The sequence below is a fragment of the Pollachius pollachius genome (assembly GCF_949987615.1).
Source record: "Pollachius pollachius genome assembly, chromosome: 18".
NCBI lineage: Eukaryota > Metazoa > Chordata > Actinopteri > Gadiformes > Gadidae > Pollachius > Pollachius pollachius.
The window spans coordinates 17,223,903-17,241,402 of record NC_136951.1 but is presented as its reverse complement, the minus strand read 5'-3'; the positions used below and the strand labels follow the sequence as shown (position 1 = coordinate 17,241,402).

Here is a 17,500-nt window from a genome sequence, read left to right as displayed (position 1 = left end):
TGACAGCGTCTCATCTCCTCTCTCTGTTCGTCTTTCATCGAACCGCCACTCAACTCCCTTCTCAGACAGGGAGAGAGAGAGAGAGAGAGAGAGAGAGAGAGAGAAAAATAGAGACAGAAAGAGGGGGAGAGAGAGAGAAAAATAGAGAGAGAGACAGAGGGGGAGAGTGAGACAGTGACAGACAGACAGACAGACAGACAGACAGACAGACAGACAGACAGACAGAGAGAGAGGGAGAGAAATAGAGACAGAGAGAGAGGGGAAGAGATAGCGATAAAGAGACAGAGAGAGAAGGACAGACAGACAGACAAACAGACAGAGAGAAAGAGCGAGAGAGATTTCACCCTGGGGGCAAGGGCTCTATTGGACAACTACGCAACCTTGTATTCCACCACGAGGCAATATCAAATCAGGTGAACAATAACGTACACAGAATACAATAAAAAATCCACTTTTCCCCTCATCTCTCCCCCTCTTCCTCCCACCCTTCCTCACTCTGCCCCGGCCTTTTATTCTCTTTGTTTCCTTGCTCTGATCATCAGTCTGTCATTCTTCCTCGCCTCACTCTCCCCATCGTCAAAAGGCTACTTCAAGGTTGTCCCCGTGTTTGACCTCTCGGGCTGCCGTAGGTAACATATGTATTTATTCCTAGGAATCCTGGGCAACTTGTCTCCTCTCCAACACTGGAGAAATAAAACAATCTAGGGTTATTTATTGGCACATAAACCTTGTAGTTTCGAAAAGAGGATGAAACCTTGGGAGGACGCCGGGTATAAAAGTATTGAATTTTCCAACGTGGTGCTCCATTCATTCCCGTGTCGTCCCGAATAAGGCACTTCCCTGCCTTATTCGGGGCCCCGGGGATCTGAGATGCGATTTGAACACACAGGTCCATGCGTGGGTAATTGATAAGCTTTCATATGAATATAAAGTGATGAATGTGGCTTATTTGTCCCACGCTGAATAATTGCCCCGTCGGTATAGTAGTATCACGCACACACACACTTCTTTTCTTTCCTAACGAGAAGAGGCGTAAAGCCAGTCCCCTTGTGTGTTGACGCCCCACCCCGTACAGACAGGGACCTATCGGTCTGCGTTATTGCGCCATGACTTACATTTTATGAGAGGCCCGACGCATTGACAGATATGGTGTATTACCCCAGGTGGTCCCCCCTCTCATGGATTATCGGCTGTCGCATTGACCCGTCCGAAGAAGACGCTCCGGCGTTTGGACGATCAATCCTGAGTGAGAACAGTGGGAACATTGCGGAGCCACGCTTGGAGTTATACGTCATAAAAGTACCTAGGATTTAATTCTTGTAAAATGTATTAAACTTGTAAATCCTGACGAACTCAAACGGATGTAATAAGGCTAGTGATTTTAGTTATATTTCCATGTGTCTAGTAGACACATGGAAATATAACTAAAATATATACAGAGATAAAAAGCCATAGTAGACACTATCTACTATGGCTGTTTTGTTTTTTTTATCTCTGTATACATATGAAAATATGCTGCCCTCTAGTGTCGACATATGATACACAACACAGTATTTAATTTCACAGAAATCAAAGTTGCTTTTATTGTGAAAAGAAAAACCAGAACATAGTACGAATGACAAAGAAAGCCACCTATTTCTACTAGGTCATCATAAACAGTGACATATCTTTGGAATCAGCTTATAAACAATAATTAAAAAGGCCCCTTTCAGTTACACCCATGTGCATGGATCACATGTTATATTGAAAGGTGAATTGCATTTAATTGGTTGATATAAATATTAATGAAACTGATGTACATTCAAAAATAACAACTGTGTGAATAGTCTTTTAAATGCCTGTCCTCTGATCAAAAATATGTGCAATATTATTGAGATCTTTATAGTACTGTCCTTACCAATAAAATAATATAGTAAATTGATTTGATATCACAATATGTCAGACATCTTACTGTCTTTTTCTGTGTAAAAACAAGTTTTATAAATGAGATCAAAACACTCAAAACAATGCCCACTTTTACAAAATTCTCATTTTACCCAATCTTATAAAAAACGAATGTTTAATTTTTTTTACAAAATTTAAAAGAAAACATACAAAAATCCCTATTCAAATATCAAGACACTTTCTTCCAATCCTAATCCCTTTTTTATATTAAACTCAGAGAATATATTTCATTAGGTGACTCACATAATTAAAACCTGAACTGACTTTTAATAATGAGAACCATTATGAGGCAGTGGAGAATGAGAGTTCCCTGAGACACCAGACCTTGTCTTCTTAAAATTAAACAAAAAAGCAAATACGAACCAGACACCATATTGGGAGTCCACTTAACAGCGGCGACAATTTTCCTTCGCTAGGATGTCATCCAAGTCTCGGAGAGTTAGTAGTTATTCATGTAAATTCAGCAGGAACTGGACAAATGGTCTCAAATTCATTCACACACATATTCTTCTTATTCCAGTGCCCCTACCCATCCAAAGATTGAAAATGGACGCTGCGTAGTAATACTAAACTAACATTAATTTAAAAGCGATTGGGCGGGAAAGCGCTCGGCCCACTTGTGAGCAAGCTTCAAGTGCCACTCAACTATCAAAAGGACTAACAATCTGCTGGCCATACCCACCTTCCTAAAACATACGCGGTCCCCATTTCTTAGTCCTTCAGTGACCCTGAGATCTCCCAGGTGCAAAGGGTGGAGACGGAGAGAGAGGACGGTCTCACGTCTTTGACTTCCTTCACACGTCGTAGGACGATGAGGTTTGACTTTGTCCTCGCTTGGCTTCAGCACGCTAGCTTCAGTAGCTTCCCCAGGTACGAACGTGACCGTCTGCTAGCTTAGCTTAGCAACCAAACTGAAGCCGTTCGCGACAGACGCTGCGTCAGCCGGCACCGTGTGCTCATGTCGTGCCCAGCGGGGGAGGGATGTTCTTGTTGATGCGGTCGAGGTTCTGGGCGAGCGTCCGGGTGAGCAGGGCGTGGGATTTACCGCAGTAGGTGTGGGTGGTCTTCGACAGCGCCGCCTCCAGCGGGGCCAGGAGGGTGGCGTTGGGGTCGGCGCCGAAGGAGTACTGTTGGGAGGCAAGGAGGACGGAAGATCGGGTTTGAGGTCTTTGGGAGCTTTTAAAACAAAACTGCTGCGATTTTCAAGTCACACAATTGAGAGACTTAATACCTCTTAAAAGTCACACGAAGAAGGCCCTGGAGAGAGAGAGTACCCTGAGACACAAGACCTTGTTGGTCTTCTCAAAATAAAAATGGATGTCATCTAATTCTCGGAGGGTTAGTAGTTAACTGATTGTGCGAGATTAAAAGGTTGTATCTGCGATTCCAGGCCGAAACATAAATGATCACATTCTTCTGATCTTTCCTCACGATCCGCTAGCTGCCCGTTCAATAAGCAGGCCATCAAAAAAAAACGCGTCTCTGTAGGCAGCCTATGCTCCGAGATCGCACACAAAAAGAAATGGTACTACCGACCACTCAAAACCAAAATAAATTGTGTTCCGACCAATCACTGACAAGGGGTGGGTGTTGTGGGGTTTTGCGCTGCGTTCACGATCGTTTTTACTGGATGCACGAAACACGGAAGGGAGGGGCGAGCTGGCTCCGTTTGTTTGGGATCTCGCTTCAAATACCAACAGAAATTAAATCACCCGACATCACTGACACAACCTTTTAAAAAAGGCCTCTACTTTATTGATGGATAGCCTACCAGTTGCTACAGTCCACTGTGTAGGCTGCTAGACTGATCTATCCAGCATTCATCTGGGTGGCCCCTCCCACTTGTGAGGTCACTAAGCAGGAACAATTCATGGCTTGTAATGGCTAGGACTCAGACCTTCTGGTAAAATATGGGCCCTTTAAAATTTGAGTAATTAAGGGGCAGGTAGGGTTAAGGGGGCAGCCAGGGAGGCCTACAGGTCAGTCTGCCGATATTGGGGATCGAACCCAGTAGGGTTTTGATCAAGCGGCCCTTTGATGTGTTTGATGTCTTAATTAGCTAACAAGTTGAAAAAGTTGTTAGCAGTAAAAGCCTGTTAATCCAGCACTGCCCATTCTGTATCTCCGCAGTTGGCAGCAATCGTTTCCAATCAAGGACTTGAAATCATATTTTTTTACTTTGATTTTTCCCAAACATACTTTTAGGATTAGGTGAAAAGGAGAAGAAATATTGTAATTAAATATTGATGCGCCGCACATCAAACCAGATTCAGTAAGAGTCTTGTAGATTCCCGACTTCGTAGCTTTACGGTACCCTGGAGATTAGAGGTCGTTATGTACAATATGAATTATTGAATATACTCCAAAAATCTTCTCAAGAACAGAATTATTGGTCTCATTTTGGGGCTAAACTTTGATGAAGCACGTAAAAGGAACACAGTTCTTTTTTCTATCTTGAAAGGGCGAGAGGTGTTTGGGGGGGTGGTTTAAATGTTTGAGGTTTGATTTTTTTTAGAAACAGAATTACTAAATAAGAATCATGTTTTTCATAAAGCTTTTTCTACAATCACAATTTAAGTGTATTGAGGAGGGATTTACCACCCACCCTGAATGAGTAATTTAGCAGACCTCTGGACTAAAGCAGCTCGCAGTGAAACGTTCACATACAAGTCACTATTTAATGAGCAGTTAAAGGCTAGGCTATGTTGCTCCAGGCGGCCTCCAGGCTTCATAGATACAGTTTAAACCCAGCCAAACCCTCTCACCACCAGACCATCAACCAACACAGAATCCACTCACTCTTTAACCCCTTAACGGGAAACAAAAACATTCCCAGCAATTAAAACCATAAAACCGCTCCCTTAAGACTGATGGCGGGAGACAATAAATAAATATATACAAGTATAATATACACAAACACCGGAAATCTCACTTCAACCTGACTTTCATTCTACTGAAAAAGAAAAACACGAAAAACTGCGACGCTGAACGTTCCTCCTGTGGATTTTTAAATTCATTAATAGAATAAAAAGAATTCAAAGTAGTGAGCTTTATTTAAACGAGCCCTGGAGACAGAGAGAGTGGTGGCGGCTCATTCTGAGCCCGTGATGACCCACTCCTCCCCTTCATGGCTCCTCCATAACCGCTGCGACTCCGTTACGACGCTCCGAGGAAATCAACCGGAATTATGATGCTTTATGCTACCTCATTTGTTTTGTGGTCGAAAGCCCCTCACGCACACACACACACACACACACACACACACACACACACCTCCTTCTTATTCTCTCTCTCCCCCCCCACCACCCAACGTTATTTGGTCACAAACTGAATGGATCTTTTATGAAGGTAAGCATCCTTGTGCGGACACGCACACACACACACACACACTTATTGGTCATAAAGTTGCATCTACAGTGGGGGAGCATTGATTTCGTGTAGGTGACGGGGGGGCTGTATGTGTGCAGACCGCAAGCCCCCTCCCCCCACCACAGACACACACCCTAAATGTACAGGCGGCTGTAAAAATTAATGACCGTTTCCCGGGCTTGGCTTTAATAGCCTGGGGCACGTTAGAGAGAGAGAGAGAGAGAGAGAGAGAGAGAGAGAGAGAGAGAGAGAGAGAGAGAGAGAGAGAGAGAGAGAGAGAGAGAGAGAGAGAGAGAGAGAGAGAGAGAGAGAGAGAGAGAGAGAGAGAGAGAGGTGAGGAAGTGAGGACAAAGGATTAAGGCCTCACTGGTCCACGGCAGACCGACAAAAGAAAAGATGAGCGTCTGGGTTTGGATTCTGTCTTCGAAGCATTCATGTGTCGATCCCATATTGGGTCTTTGGATCTGTTTCAAACCCACTTTATCATATTTACTAGATCAGCATCGTCATTAAAAGAACAGCTTCTACCGTTAATAATAATAAATCAGTCTTGTATATTTCTAGGACCCAATGCGCTTCACAACAAAAAATAAAAATAAAGTAAAAGGGCTCCAAAAAATCTCTAACAGAGGTGGGGAGATGTTCCAGTGTGCAGCACAGAGAGACACACTTTAGGTTTAGGTATAGGTAGTGATGGAGAGGGCGGTTCTCAAACACAGATGGCTGAAAAGTGATTGAGTGTTGACCTTTGATACTCTGAGAGGAGACGAAATACTAACCCTTGACAAACTAAAACAACACCAACAAATCAGACCGCAAAACACACTATCTTAATGTTTGATTGATGCTTTTGTCGATGCTTTACCCAATGCTATGAAATCAGTGCAGACTTTTATAGCACGCCCCTTCACGGATTTGAACCCCTAACCCTTGCGGTTGATACCAACTTCATCTACCAGTCAAAACCCTCAAACGAAGAAACTCAACACAAGGGATAAACAACACCAGTTTGTGTTTTTTGGTTATCAAACTCCCCGTAAATCAACACATTAAGCCTTCTGGCTTGACAGAAATCAATGCAGACGTAATAATCTGGAATAAAAGTATCGTAACCGGAGTTATTACACCGCGAGCCGTCTCCTTTTATTAACGCAGCGCGTTTTGTGAGCGTGCACATCTGTGCGTTAGTGTGGTTGCATGCCATATTGTGAGCATTAATTAATCATTATTGCACAACTGTGGGGATGTTTTACGATTTCACATTATTAAAATGTGTGCTTGATTGAGCGAGTGTGTGAGTGTGTGCGCAAGAGTGTGTGGGTCTCGTTCAAAATTCTGTGCGTGGTTATTATTTAGTAGTATAGCAGAGACCGTAACTAAAGCAACATACAGTTTAAGGATCAGATACATGTCACTGTTTAATGAGCAGTTAGCAGCTAGGCCTCTTGCTCAAGATGGTCTAGTGGTTAAGGTTGTGGGGTTGAACTGTATATATGATGCCTGTAGGCATCATATATACAAATCAACCCCACAACCTTTGGTTGGGAGTCAACCCCCATCCTAACCACTAGACCATCCTAGAGCACAGCCTCCACTAAGTATCATCCCTTTAAAAATGGACAGAGAACTTTCCCATCCATTAAAACCCTTATTTCTGTGTGTATGGGGTCATGCTTACACACACACACACACACACACACACACACACACACACACACACACACCTCTTTACGCCTCTTTAATTGACGCGGCTGTCCTATAAACCTCAGACGGCCGAAGCCCAAGCGCTAGACCGCGGATAAGGTATTGATCTCCCATCAGCCTGATGTATATTCAATGCTTTCCCAATAGGGAAGTGATCGGGACCCACCCCACCCCCCGCCCCTCACTGATGGCTTCATTAAAAACAGGTAAATGCCACCCTGGGCGGTCGATATGATTGACTGGCGGGTAAACAACCTGTAAACATCCTCTTGGGGGGGGGGGGACCTAAGGAGCCTGTTTTTCTCTTCATTTCCCTTGGTCTTTACTGTGAAGCTGTGTGTGTGTGTGTGTGTGTGTGTGTGTGTGTGTGCGTGCGCGCCCGCAGAGAGGTTGTACTAAACTACCTTGAAGACCCATGCACAAATTCCGGCAAGCCAATTGTTATTTGCTGCGTTGCGGTTGTTTTTGATTCCTATTTGTCTTTTATTTATTTGATCATTTACGCCTGCATTTGCACTGAGATTTACAGCAAAAATCATATTTATCTGACCCTCATAACATTTTGTTCTGTGTTGAGGACAGCCAGCGTTGAACAATGTGATTCAAATAAGCTGAACATAGTTACTACTCTAATAACATTAAACCTATACATGTTTAATAAAGTAGTTATTAATATTTATTTTAGGAAATGCTTGTATTCTTTTGAGGCAATAAAGCTACTTGTTGCTGTAACTTAAGCCTTTGAACGTAAACCTTTTAATAATTTAACTTCCGGGCAAGTAAGCTGCCTCTAAATGTTAATTTGAAATCATGGCCATGGGCTAAAAAGAAAAAAAGGTGAACCACAATCTGGGACAGCCGGCTTACGTGTAATATGCAAACCCATCTCACAAACACACACGCACACGTGCACGCGCACACGCACACGCACACACACACACACACGTGCGCAGGCCTACCTGGCGGATGGCGTCGTACACGGCCTTGAAGGCGGGCTGCTTGAGGTTGTGGAAGACGCCGCGGTTCCCGTGCAGGATGTGGACGCCATCTTGCTCCGCCGACGCACAGTTGATGCCGTAGATGCAGTGGTCGGGGCGGTAGTTCCACTTACACGGAAACTCCAGGAGGTAGTCTGTGGGCGCACACACACACACCACACACACACACACACACACACACACACACACACACACACACACACACACACACACACACACACTCTTAATTCTCTGTTCGTCGTCATACAGTATATGCATATGTTTTTTATTGGGGCAGGATAGTGTGTAGTGGTTGATGGTGGTCGACTAGCAGCCCGTAAAGGGACTGGGTTCGTTTCCCCAGAAATGGCCTGACCCCTTCCTGCTCTTTAATGGCATCTTCCTCAGCACACCGTTCAAGCCTCTTAGGATAAAGCGAGTGCTCAATGACTCAATAGTAAATGGTGTCGCAGGATAGAAGCAGGCGACACTAAGCATACTTATCAAAACAACATACTATTTATGTACACTTTTAACTCCATACATGTGATAAAAAAACAACTTAACTTAGGCTGGGATCTGCACGTGTGTGTGTGAGTGTCTGAGTGAGTGAGTGAGTGTCTGAGTGTCTGAGTGTCTGAGAGTCTGAGTGAGTGAGTGAGTGAGTGAGTGAGTGTGTGAGTGTCTGAGTGAGTGAGTGAGTGAGTGAGTGAGTGAGTGAGTGAGTGCGTGAGTGCGTGAGTGCGTGAGTGCGTGAGTGCGTGAGTGAGTGCGTGCGTGCGTGCGTGCGTGCGTGCGTGCGCGTCGCACCAGGGTTGTAGTGGAAGATGATGTTCAGCAGGTCCTGGTCCCCCCAGGTGATGTTCAGTTTGTATTTCTGCAGGAGAGGCATCAGCAGCTCCTCCCAACGCAGACCCACCGAGGTCAAGTCATTCTGTCACAATAAACATACAATTAATAAAGACGTTAACAAATACAAACACACACACACTAAAGAAGTAGAGATAATGTGGCAAATATGTCATGGTTCCGGATATATTTATCAAGGCATTCCTAGAAGGACTACAATTCCCAGCCATATACTGCACTACTAATAAATCGAATCGTAATGTGTTCAAATATAGGGCACTGGCTCCCTCTCGTGGTGAACATTAGCATTACAGTATTGCAACTATTGAATACTATTTAGTAATTGGGCATTTAACACTTTTACCAAAGCAATTAAAAGGGAATATGTTAAACATCAGTATGAGAGCAATACATTTCGGAATAAAATTAAGTAATTCAATATTAAACACTTAACAAAAGTAATTTACAGCGTTTATATTAGCTTCATGAGCAAGTAGAGGTTACGGCCTCTTGTTCAAGGATATTGACCTTCCAACGTCAATATCCTATGGCTGGGTATTCCCAGGTACCTAGCAATTCAATTCAATTTGATTCTTTAGGTCTTGATTCGATATTGATCCAATTGCTTCGATATCGATTCAATAATACGTGCAGATGACAAAAATACCTAAATATTATATAGAATTAACCATTTCAAAATGAATTAACCATTTCATTGTGCTTTAACTAGCACAATGAAAAGGGAATACATCATTGTATAGTATTGTTCCTGAGCTAAACTTGCAGCATCAAAGTAATAATCATAACATGGACAAATGTAAAAGGGCATGTACATTTAGGCATACTCGCTTCTTGATTACAATGTATGCCTCTTTTTTTTATGGAAATAATCTATTTCAAAAAAATTCTGAATCGAAATTGAATCGAGTACAAATAAATTTTAGTGCATTGATGAATCAATATTATTACCCAGCCCTACTTCAAACCCAGAGTTTTTTACTGGGAGTGGAACAACCGAAACACTGTTCATTCCAGCCCCCTCTTAATACTCCACTTCATAAAAAAGCCAATATTAATAATAATCCAATCATAATTTTAACAATGAAAACATTAAATATAAATGTGCGGATCCTTTGGCCAGTTCACCCTTTAAAAAGAGCCGCGTTAATCCCAACGTTTTGAAGGTGAAACAAATAAAAGTAGAGAATAACAAAATAAAAGCCTCCGTCTCGCGGCCCACCTTAAAGTAGGCGCTGCGTATGCGCGTGAGGTTCATCAGCATGACGCCCGAGTTGACGCCGGTGGCGCCGTAGAAGGGGTGGCGGGCGAAGCGGTTGTACCAGGCGACGCGGGGCTCCTCGTGCTCCGGGGCCACGCCCGCCAGCTGGGAGGCGTTGAAGTGCGACAGCAGGGCCCACAGCCGCTCCGGGGGCCGCAGGAACACGATGTCCGAGTCTACGTACACCAGGGAGTCCACGTCCGTCAGGATCAGCTGACGGGGGAGAACAGGGAGGGGAGATTGACAGGAGCTGTGTTTTGAAGTGGAACGGTGAGGGTTGAGATATGGGTGCTAAATGTAAAATAAAAAAGAAAAAAAGAAAAATACTTTGAAAAAGCAGTCGGAAGGAACAGAAGAGGTGAGGTGGTGAGGAAGGAGAGGAGGTGAGGAAGCTGAGGAGGGAGGTTGATCCAAGGAGGTCAGGAGTAGAGGGGAGGAGAGAAGGTGAGCAAGAGGAGATGAGCAGAGCAGAGGCGCTGAGGAAAGGAAGAGGTGAGGGGACGAAGAGAGGAGAGGAAGGAAGGAGATAAGGAGGGAGGTCCGAAAAGGAGGGAGAGACTAGTGTTGAAGTTAGAAGAGGAGTTAGAAGGAGGTCAGGAGGACGAGGAGATCTGGGGGGGGGAGGCGGTACAGCCTAGGTCACATGGTACGCTGACCCCCCAGAGGGACACTCACGGGCAGGAAGAGTCTCTGGGAGGCGCAGGGCTTGAAGAGCTTCTTCCACTCGGCCGCCTGGTCGCCGGCGAAGCTGATGGGGTACAGGGTGTAGCGGAAACGGGAGCGCACTGCCGCGGGCCACGAGCCCAGCTACACACACACACACACACACACACACACACACACACACACACACACACACACACACACAAACCGAACACACGTACCCAGATACACACACACACACACACACACAAACACACACACACACACACACACAGAACACACGTATCCAGATATACACACACACACACACACACACACACACACACGGTAGGACGTTAGTTTCAGATTACTTTACGTGTTCCCGTTACAATTTCGCTGCTCAAGATATATAATACATTATACATTAAGGCAATACAAACATATTATAGTGGAAAAAGTTTTGTGCACGAAGAAATAAAGCAAAGCACAAAAATATATTCATACATAAAACAAATCTTAGCAATAACCAGTGGTGGTTTATGCAAAACCTGGAGAAAAAAACCTGCGCAATACTGATACAATGTTTTGCTTGTTTCAGCCTCACCTGCGAGTCTCCAACTGCCTCTGTTGTAGTTACGTTAACAACCAGGCCTTCTGTACCCTGCTTCCGCCCGCCTACGTACTTCCGCTCAATTTGAATTTCCCTTCAGTATTAGGTCTGCGGTACGTCAGTGGGTTTTCTCCGTCTAAATTTTCTGCGTCCAATCAGCGGACAGAGGGAGTGGCTGAGATCAATGACGTTAGAGTCAGCTCTTGTTGACGGACATCTTCACGCGCAGTGTTTGGTTTATTTTACAGCCCGCGCGCAACGTGATTCCCGGCCAAACTTTAGCGATTGGTTATGGCAGATCCAGAGTGGCACTGGGCAGATCCAATAGTTTTAAACTTCAACAGACACCCGCCTTTAAGTGAGTTAACGTTTGTCAATGGAGAGGGTCCAGACTCTCTGTGCAAATGAAATGAAGTACGAGAGTCTGGTAGGACCAGGCTAGGCCTTCTGTCCACCCACTCATCTCAGATGAAGGGTGCTATATGCATGTGTTACGCTCATGGATCAATGACAGCGCCCTGATTTGATTTGTCACAATAGTTGTCTCTATATATGTAATCAATTTCTGAAAAAGGACCCAAAAGTTTTTTACTTTTGTTTTACTTTCCACCGGTTTGTCCTCCGGTTTCCCGCCTCTCACCGTATCCCTGAAGCCGGCGTGAAGCTGCCCTTCAGCGAAGATGTGCAGACGGAGGCTTCCGGAGCTCAGGAGGACGGCAGACTTCACCATGGTGAGGGTCTCCTCCATCCGGTCGCCGCAGGCAACCACCGCCAGGTGCATGCTGGGAGCCTCGGCCCGGCTGGGAGGACTGTCGGCCCCGTGCTGCCGCATGATGTACCTGGCGGTGGAGGGAGAATCCAACGCATGTCGGGAGAGAAGAAGAAGAAGCTATTCACCATTTCATAGTTTGCTTTTTAATCCAAAACGATTTACAGGGATTATTTCAGATGGATGTCATCGATGAGCTGGTAGTGGTTGTCAGGGCATCTTGATCAAGGGTGCCCCCAGTTGGGTTGTGAACAATGGGGTTCAAACCAACCCTGGACATTTCTGCAGGGTCGATTTGAATATACCGGTGTACAATATAGAATGTAGCGATTTCCGTTTCTCCTTCCTAAATAAATTCTAGTCACGTTCCATAATACAACGTAAGGGAAATCTTGAGTTAGTAGAGATTCATATCGGACCAGTAGGTGGCGCCTTTTCCCCCTGAATCAGTAATATGTTCAGCAAAATGTCGGGTAGTTCTTGGGCTTGTATATACTTTTCACGAGTTTCCATTGCGTCAAATCGTCCTACCAAAGAAAAAGTCAGTAGCCTGTAATGGCCCAATATTCAAAGCCTTGTGTGGAAAACCAAAACTACGAAAGGGTTAGACCTGGCTTCAAGACTGGTATTAAAGGCAGCATCCCCGTATCAAACAGCAGCATCAACCAGAGTAATCAAAAACAAAGTGTGTGCAGTGCAATCGACTGAAAGGCGGCTATGTCCAAATGCAGCAATCAAGCAGTTTGCATGCAATCCCTGGCAAGTTTGCGACGTGGGACAATAACAAAGGGAACTTTCATTGATGTATCAAGTCCACATTCCCATGCATACGCGACGTCCCCCGACCCTGCCGAGTATCGACTTCCTACTAACACACTAACAAACTAACGTCTAAAACAGCTCTTTCAAAACACTGACCTATGATACCAGTGGGGCTTCTCCGCTGATGTTTTTTCTGCAGGTCCCAGCCTGGGACCTTGGATCCGAGACGAGATATGAACTCTCCCAGCATCGGCATCATGTTGTCTGACAGAGAGGTCCGTGTTGAATAGCTTACTGTAGAAGTACCAACCCGAAAAGACGGCAAACACCGTGCACAGGAAGAGTGCACGGATGTAACGCCGCATTTTCGAGATGTTACCACGAAATCATGGTTTAAAAGTTAATAGGCCTAACACAGAAGAGGAGGGGAGGGGTATATCGCAGGAGTCGAAACCGATTGACTGCAGCCAAGCCTTGTTCTTCTGGGGGAGGGGTGGACGACCGTGGGAGGAGGATACGCACGACGTTAGACCCTCCCACTTCCGGTTGTCTGTCGCAACGAAAACGCCCATTCGCTGCCAAGGACTATGGAGGCATGTTAAAAAGCATGTATTCAAAACAGGAAGTATAGTGATGAAGTAGATGTTCATTCATTTGTCAGATGGAGCCAGAGAAAAAGACAATCAAAGTTAAATTTTGTTTTAAGATTCTTACATTTTTTAATTGTATTTACTTGTTTGCACTGTTCCTTGTTTTGGGCTGTTGAGGAAGCTTGAAACTCAAGCATTTCAGATACATCTTATCAATGCTGACATGACAATGACAATGTGATCCGAAAACTCCCAGAATCTGTGCATGTGTGAGAAAGAAAACGATCGCAGACTAACAAAAGATGCAAACACACAACTTTAGTCACTCTTATTTCAACATGTAGGCCTACTAAATTAAATCGACACAAGTTGAAAGAGGAGAGCATGTCAAAAAACAAAATAAAAAAAAGAAAATGAAATGTTGCATACTTGTCTCAACAATGAATAATAATGCTTTTCTGAACCATGACAAATGTCTTTCATTTTCGAGGCAAATGATATTTTCAAACATTTCTCATGAGCTCACACTACTAGTCCCAGCTAGTATGGCGGAGCCGATACCTGGTTATTAGTTTTATTAGAAGAACACATCAAATGATATCATCCTAAATGTACAAGGCAGCGTTTCTCTCGTATGTATGTACGTTTATATTCCAGGGAATGTGTCATCATGCCCTGACAGTTAGGACCTGTACTAAGTGAACATTTCGACGATAACACTGGTTTTAATGCATGATACACCCACGATAAAACATTGTAATACAATAGAAATACACTTTGTGGAACAAATTATTCTACAATTTCAAAAGCCATCCTTTAGACAGTGTGATTTAGAGTTGCAGTGTAATATATGTATGTTTTTTTATTTTTATTAGTCCTATTTGTATTTTTTTTATTTATTTTTTTTTACATTAGAGTGTAGTGTATTCCAAACCAAAAAAAAATGTCTCGCCCCGACCACACACCGTAACATTTCATTTAAGTGGTACTTTAACAGTTTTCTGAAGTCTGTCATATTGCAAGCTATTTCATCTATACAGCTACGTAATGTGCTTGTCCAGAAGGGTCAGTTTTGCGATGTTTTTGGAAGAGAACAAATCCAAAGTTTTCCCCTTTTCTTTTGTTGCAACTTTCCGTTGTACAAGCACGTCGCCGCCCGGCGTATCCCACTGGGTCCACTGGGGGAAGAAGTGTGCCAGCACCAGTGGGCTTTCAGTCGCACTGGTCTTGCGTTAGACAGCAGCGGCGCCGTCCCAAACCCCGCGGGTTCTTTTGTAGCACAAAGCGCTTTCCACCACCTGGCATCCATTTTGTTTTTTTTGTGTCAATGTCGGCTCGTCCCATTTCTTTTTTGTTTTGCGGGGGGTTGGGGTGTGTGTGTGTGTGTCTGGGGGGGGGGGTGGACAGGTGGACCTGACAGCACTGTGTACCCCAGTTGCACACAAAGAAACTTCACGAAAAGTCGGTAGCGAGTACGACATGTTTGTTTAGTTTTTACATGAAGTCCGGGGTGCGGGGGGGGGTACTGACGACCGATGCTGGTGTCGCTATGGCACGTTGTGCAGTTTGTAGAGGTGGTTCCTGCAGGTTCCAGAGCAGAAGGGGTGTGGGAGGGGGAACCGGGAGACACGGGACCGTAAAGGTTCTGGGGTTGGGGGGGGGGGTTTGAGGAAGGGCTTGTGTGGGAAGATTAAACCCGTTCTTGGGGACACTCGGGGACACAATCGAGAGAGGGGTTGTGCGAGGTCTGGCGGCAAAAGGAAAGGGGGTTTCCACAAAGGTCCGGTCAGCGAGGGCAGCTCTGCGTCGACGGCCGCGGCGCGGTTCTCTAGTCACGTCCGATTTAAACCGTTACTCATGGAGATGAGCTACGGTACGCTGTCCGTGAGAAGGGGCGTCGACCTGGGCGGTTTGCCGTCCTCTGCCATTAGTCCTGACCCCCCCCCCTCCCCCTGATAACAGTCGCACGTCCGAGGAAAGCTTGCATTGGGAGTTTTTCCCCCGACTGGTCCGACCCAAAAGGCCTGACATCTCCCCTGTCGCCCTCAACATCATCCGACACTCAAAGAAAGAAAGAAATAGCTCTCCCAAATGTTCTAGTCGCTGTTGATTGAGGGGCAGAGGGAAAGGAAAAGAGAAGAAAAGGAGCACAAAGTAAAGTTTCGTTGTTGGAATCTGTCCCTGGAGTCGTGTGCCGTCGCCGTTGACGACGGTCCGACGGTCCGACGCTAGGGTCAGAAATGTCCTCCCTGGGATCCCAAGAACTTAAGAGCCTGCGGCTGAGGCTAGCGAGGTTACGGTTATGAGGTGGAGAGGGGCGGGGGACCGAACGCTAGGGTCGGTGGTAAGGGTGGTGGCTCTCAGGGACTTGGGGGGGGGGGGCGGGCAGAGTTCAGAGGTCATCGAGGTACAGTCTTCTCGACGGGAAGAGGAGGGAGAGCGGTGAAAGAAACAAAGAAAGAAAGAAAGACAGAAAAGGAAGATGGCGTCCCCCCTCCCCCCACCCGGCCCCCGGCCCTCAGTGGGACTCCCCGTTGACGGAGGTGCCCTCGTCGCCGCGGGGGGAGGAGGAGCGCGACACCCCCCGGTCCGTGTTCTCCGAACCCGAGCCGTTGTGGCTGTGGTGGTCCATGGCGCCCGCGGCGGCGGCGGCATTAGCGGCGGCGTTAGCGGCGGCCGAAGAGGAGGAGGAGGACGAGGACGAGGAGGAGGTGGTGGTGGTGGTGGTGGGAGGGGCGGAGGAGGCGTTGGGGGGCGGGGGGCGGGCCTTCTCCTTGAAGTCGGTGATGATGACGGTGAGGTCGCCCACCGTCACCTCAAGGTGCTGCGCGCTGCTGCGGTCGATGTTTTTTAACCGCGGCCTGGGTTAGGGGAGGGGAACAGGACGAGGAACAGGTTAAAAGATTTTACTCTTTTACAATTATTATCAGTGAAAACATAATCTTTTTTTCATTTTTGGTTTTTATTTTTCATGCAATTGTTGTTGCGGTTCACTTTCCAAAGTTTGACTTAGATACAGCTTATGGCTATTAAGATCTTTATCGAAAACACCCCCCCCCCAAAAAAATGCTGTCCCGACATGATTTTATGCAAACGCTAAATTGTATTACTTCCTTTTTTTATTAACGATTAACAAAAGCAAGCTGTTAACAAAAAACGGGTTATGCAACATGAACCGGGCACCGTTAGAAGAAGTGCCACAAAACAAGAAGAGTCTGTGAAGCGTTTCAACCAGATGAAAACAGAGACAGTGGATACGATACATTATTGGATCATAATACATTCATGACCCATTTGAACTTAATCTCACTTCGGAGATCGGCGGGCAAAATAACAGGCGGGCCGTCGCGACATGCTGTTGACATAAATTCAGAGGGAACTGAATGATTCAGAGATTCATTATTATGACACTAATATTAATACAGTCATTAATATTCAAATACAGAGTTCCTTTGCCCTCTTGCTTTTTCGCCAGATCAGCTAATCAACTCAAACACCAAGAATAGCAGAGGATATTGAGGGGCTATCAGCATCAATGTCACATTGTTCAATAGTGCGCTGCATTCTGAGTAATCAACGACAACTTGTGTTTCACGTAATTGATTATGGTGATATCCTATACGAGAACACCTTTGAAACACGGGTTCATCCTTAAACTATAGTTTACAATCATATTTGTAGGTTTGTCCTGAGGTTTCCCTTCAAGGGCATCGTCATTTTGTGTACGACACTTAACTGGCCTCTTCACTCAGAGACACTTTTATCGGTGGCTCTTTGTTTTAAAATGCATTTCCTTTAACTATCCTTTACTAAACATAAAAACGGCTTTGAGTGCCATTTAGATCATCATATTCACTTAGACACACTCAACAACCGTTTTTACTGTCGCTAGAACCTTTAAAGAAATTGGGAGAGGTGCTTTTGAAAGCAGCAGACAGGAATGATTTACCTAATTCATTCGGATGATTTACTTTGTGTCGTGACTTCAAGACTTCTTTGCATCGT

The 17,500-nt window shown here is 45.2% G+C and overlaps 2 protein-coding genes across 2 annotated transcripts in view; both read right to left on the bottom strand.

The window, feature by feature from the left end:
- Nucleotides 1–1,583: 1,583 nt before the first annotated feature.
- On the bottom strand, nt 1,584–13,356 carry gxylt1b (glucoside xylosyltransferase 1b). Its single transcript, XM_079755507.1, has 7 exons — nt 13,062–13,356; nt 12,015–12,213; nt 10,798–10,929; nt 10,084–10,335; nt 8,805–8,928; nt 7,977–8,149; nt 1,584–3,071 (listed from the first exon to the last, which is right to left on the bottom strand). Exons 1-7 carry the CDS (start codon nt 13,268–13,270, stop codon nt 2,901–2,903), a joined length of 1,260 nt encoding a protein of 419 aa, XP_079611633.1. The 5' UTR covers nt 13,271–13,356; the 3' UTR covers nt 1,584–2,900.
- A 983-nt stretch (nt 13,357–14,339) lies between these two features.
- yaf2 (YY1 associated factor 2) overlaps nt 14,340–17,500 on the bottom strand; it is a 17,062-nt gene continuing 13,901 nt past the window's right edge. The window contains exon 4 of the mRNA XM_079756155.1: nt 14,340–16,356. Coding sequence (XP_079612281.1) covers nt 16,014–16,356 — 343 coding nt within the window. The 3' untranslated portion in view covers nt 14,340–16,013. The remainder of the gene's footprint in view (nt 16,357–17,500) is intronic.

Bases quoted from the DNA above. Each gene is read 5' to 3' on its own strand.
- gxylt1b (XM_079755507.1), bottom strand. From the start codon at position 13,270: ATGCGGCGTTACATCCGTGCACTCTTCCTGTGCACGGTGTTTGCCGTC. The intron at 10,336-10,797 runs GTGAGTGTCCCT...CTCCCCCGTCAG, and splicing joins CCCAGAGACTCTTCCTGCCC to CTGATCCTGACGGACGTGGA. The intron at 8,929-10,083 runs GTGGGCCGCGAG...TTATTGTGACAG, and splicing joins TACGCAGCGCCTACTTTAAG to AATGACTTGACCTCGGTGGG.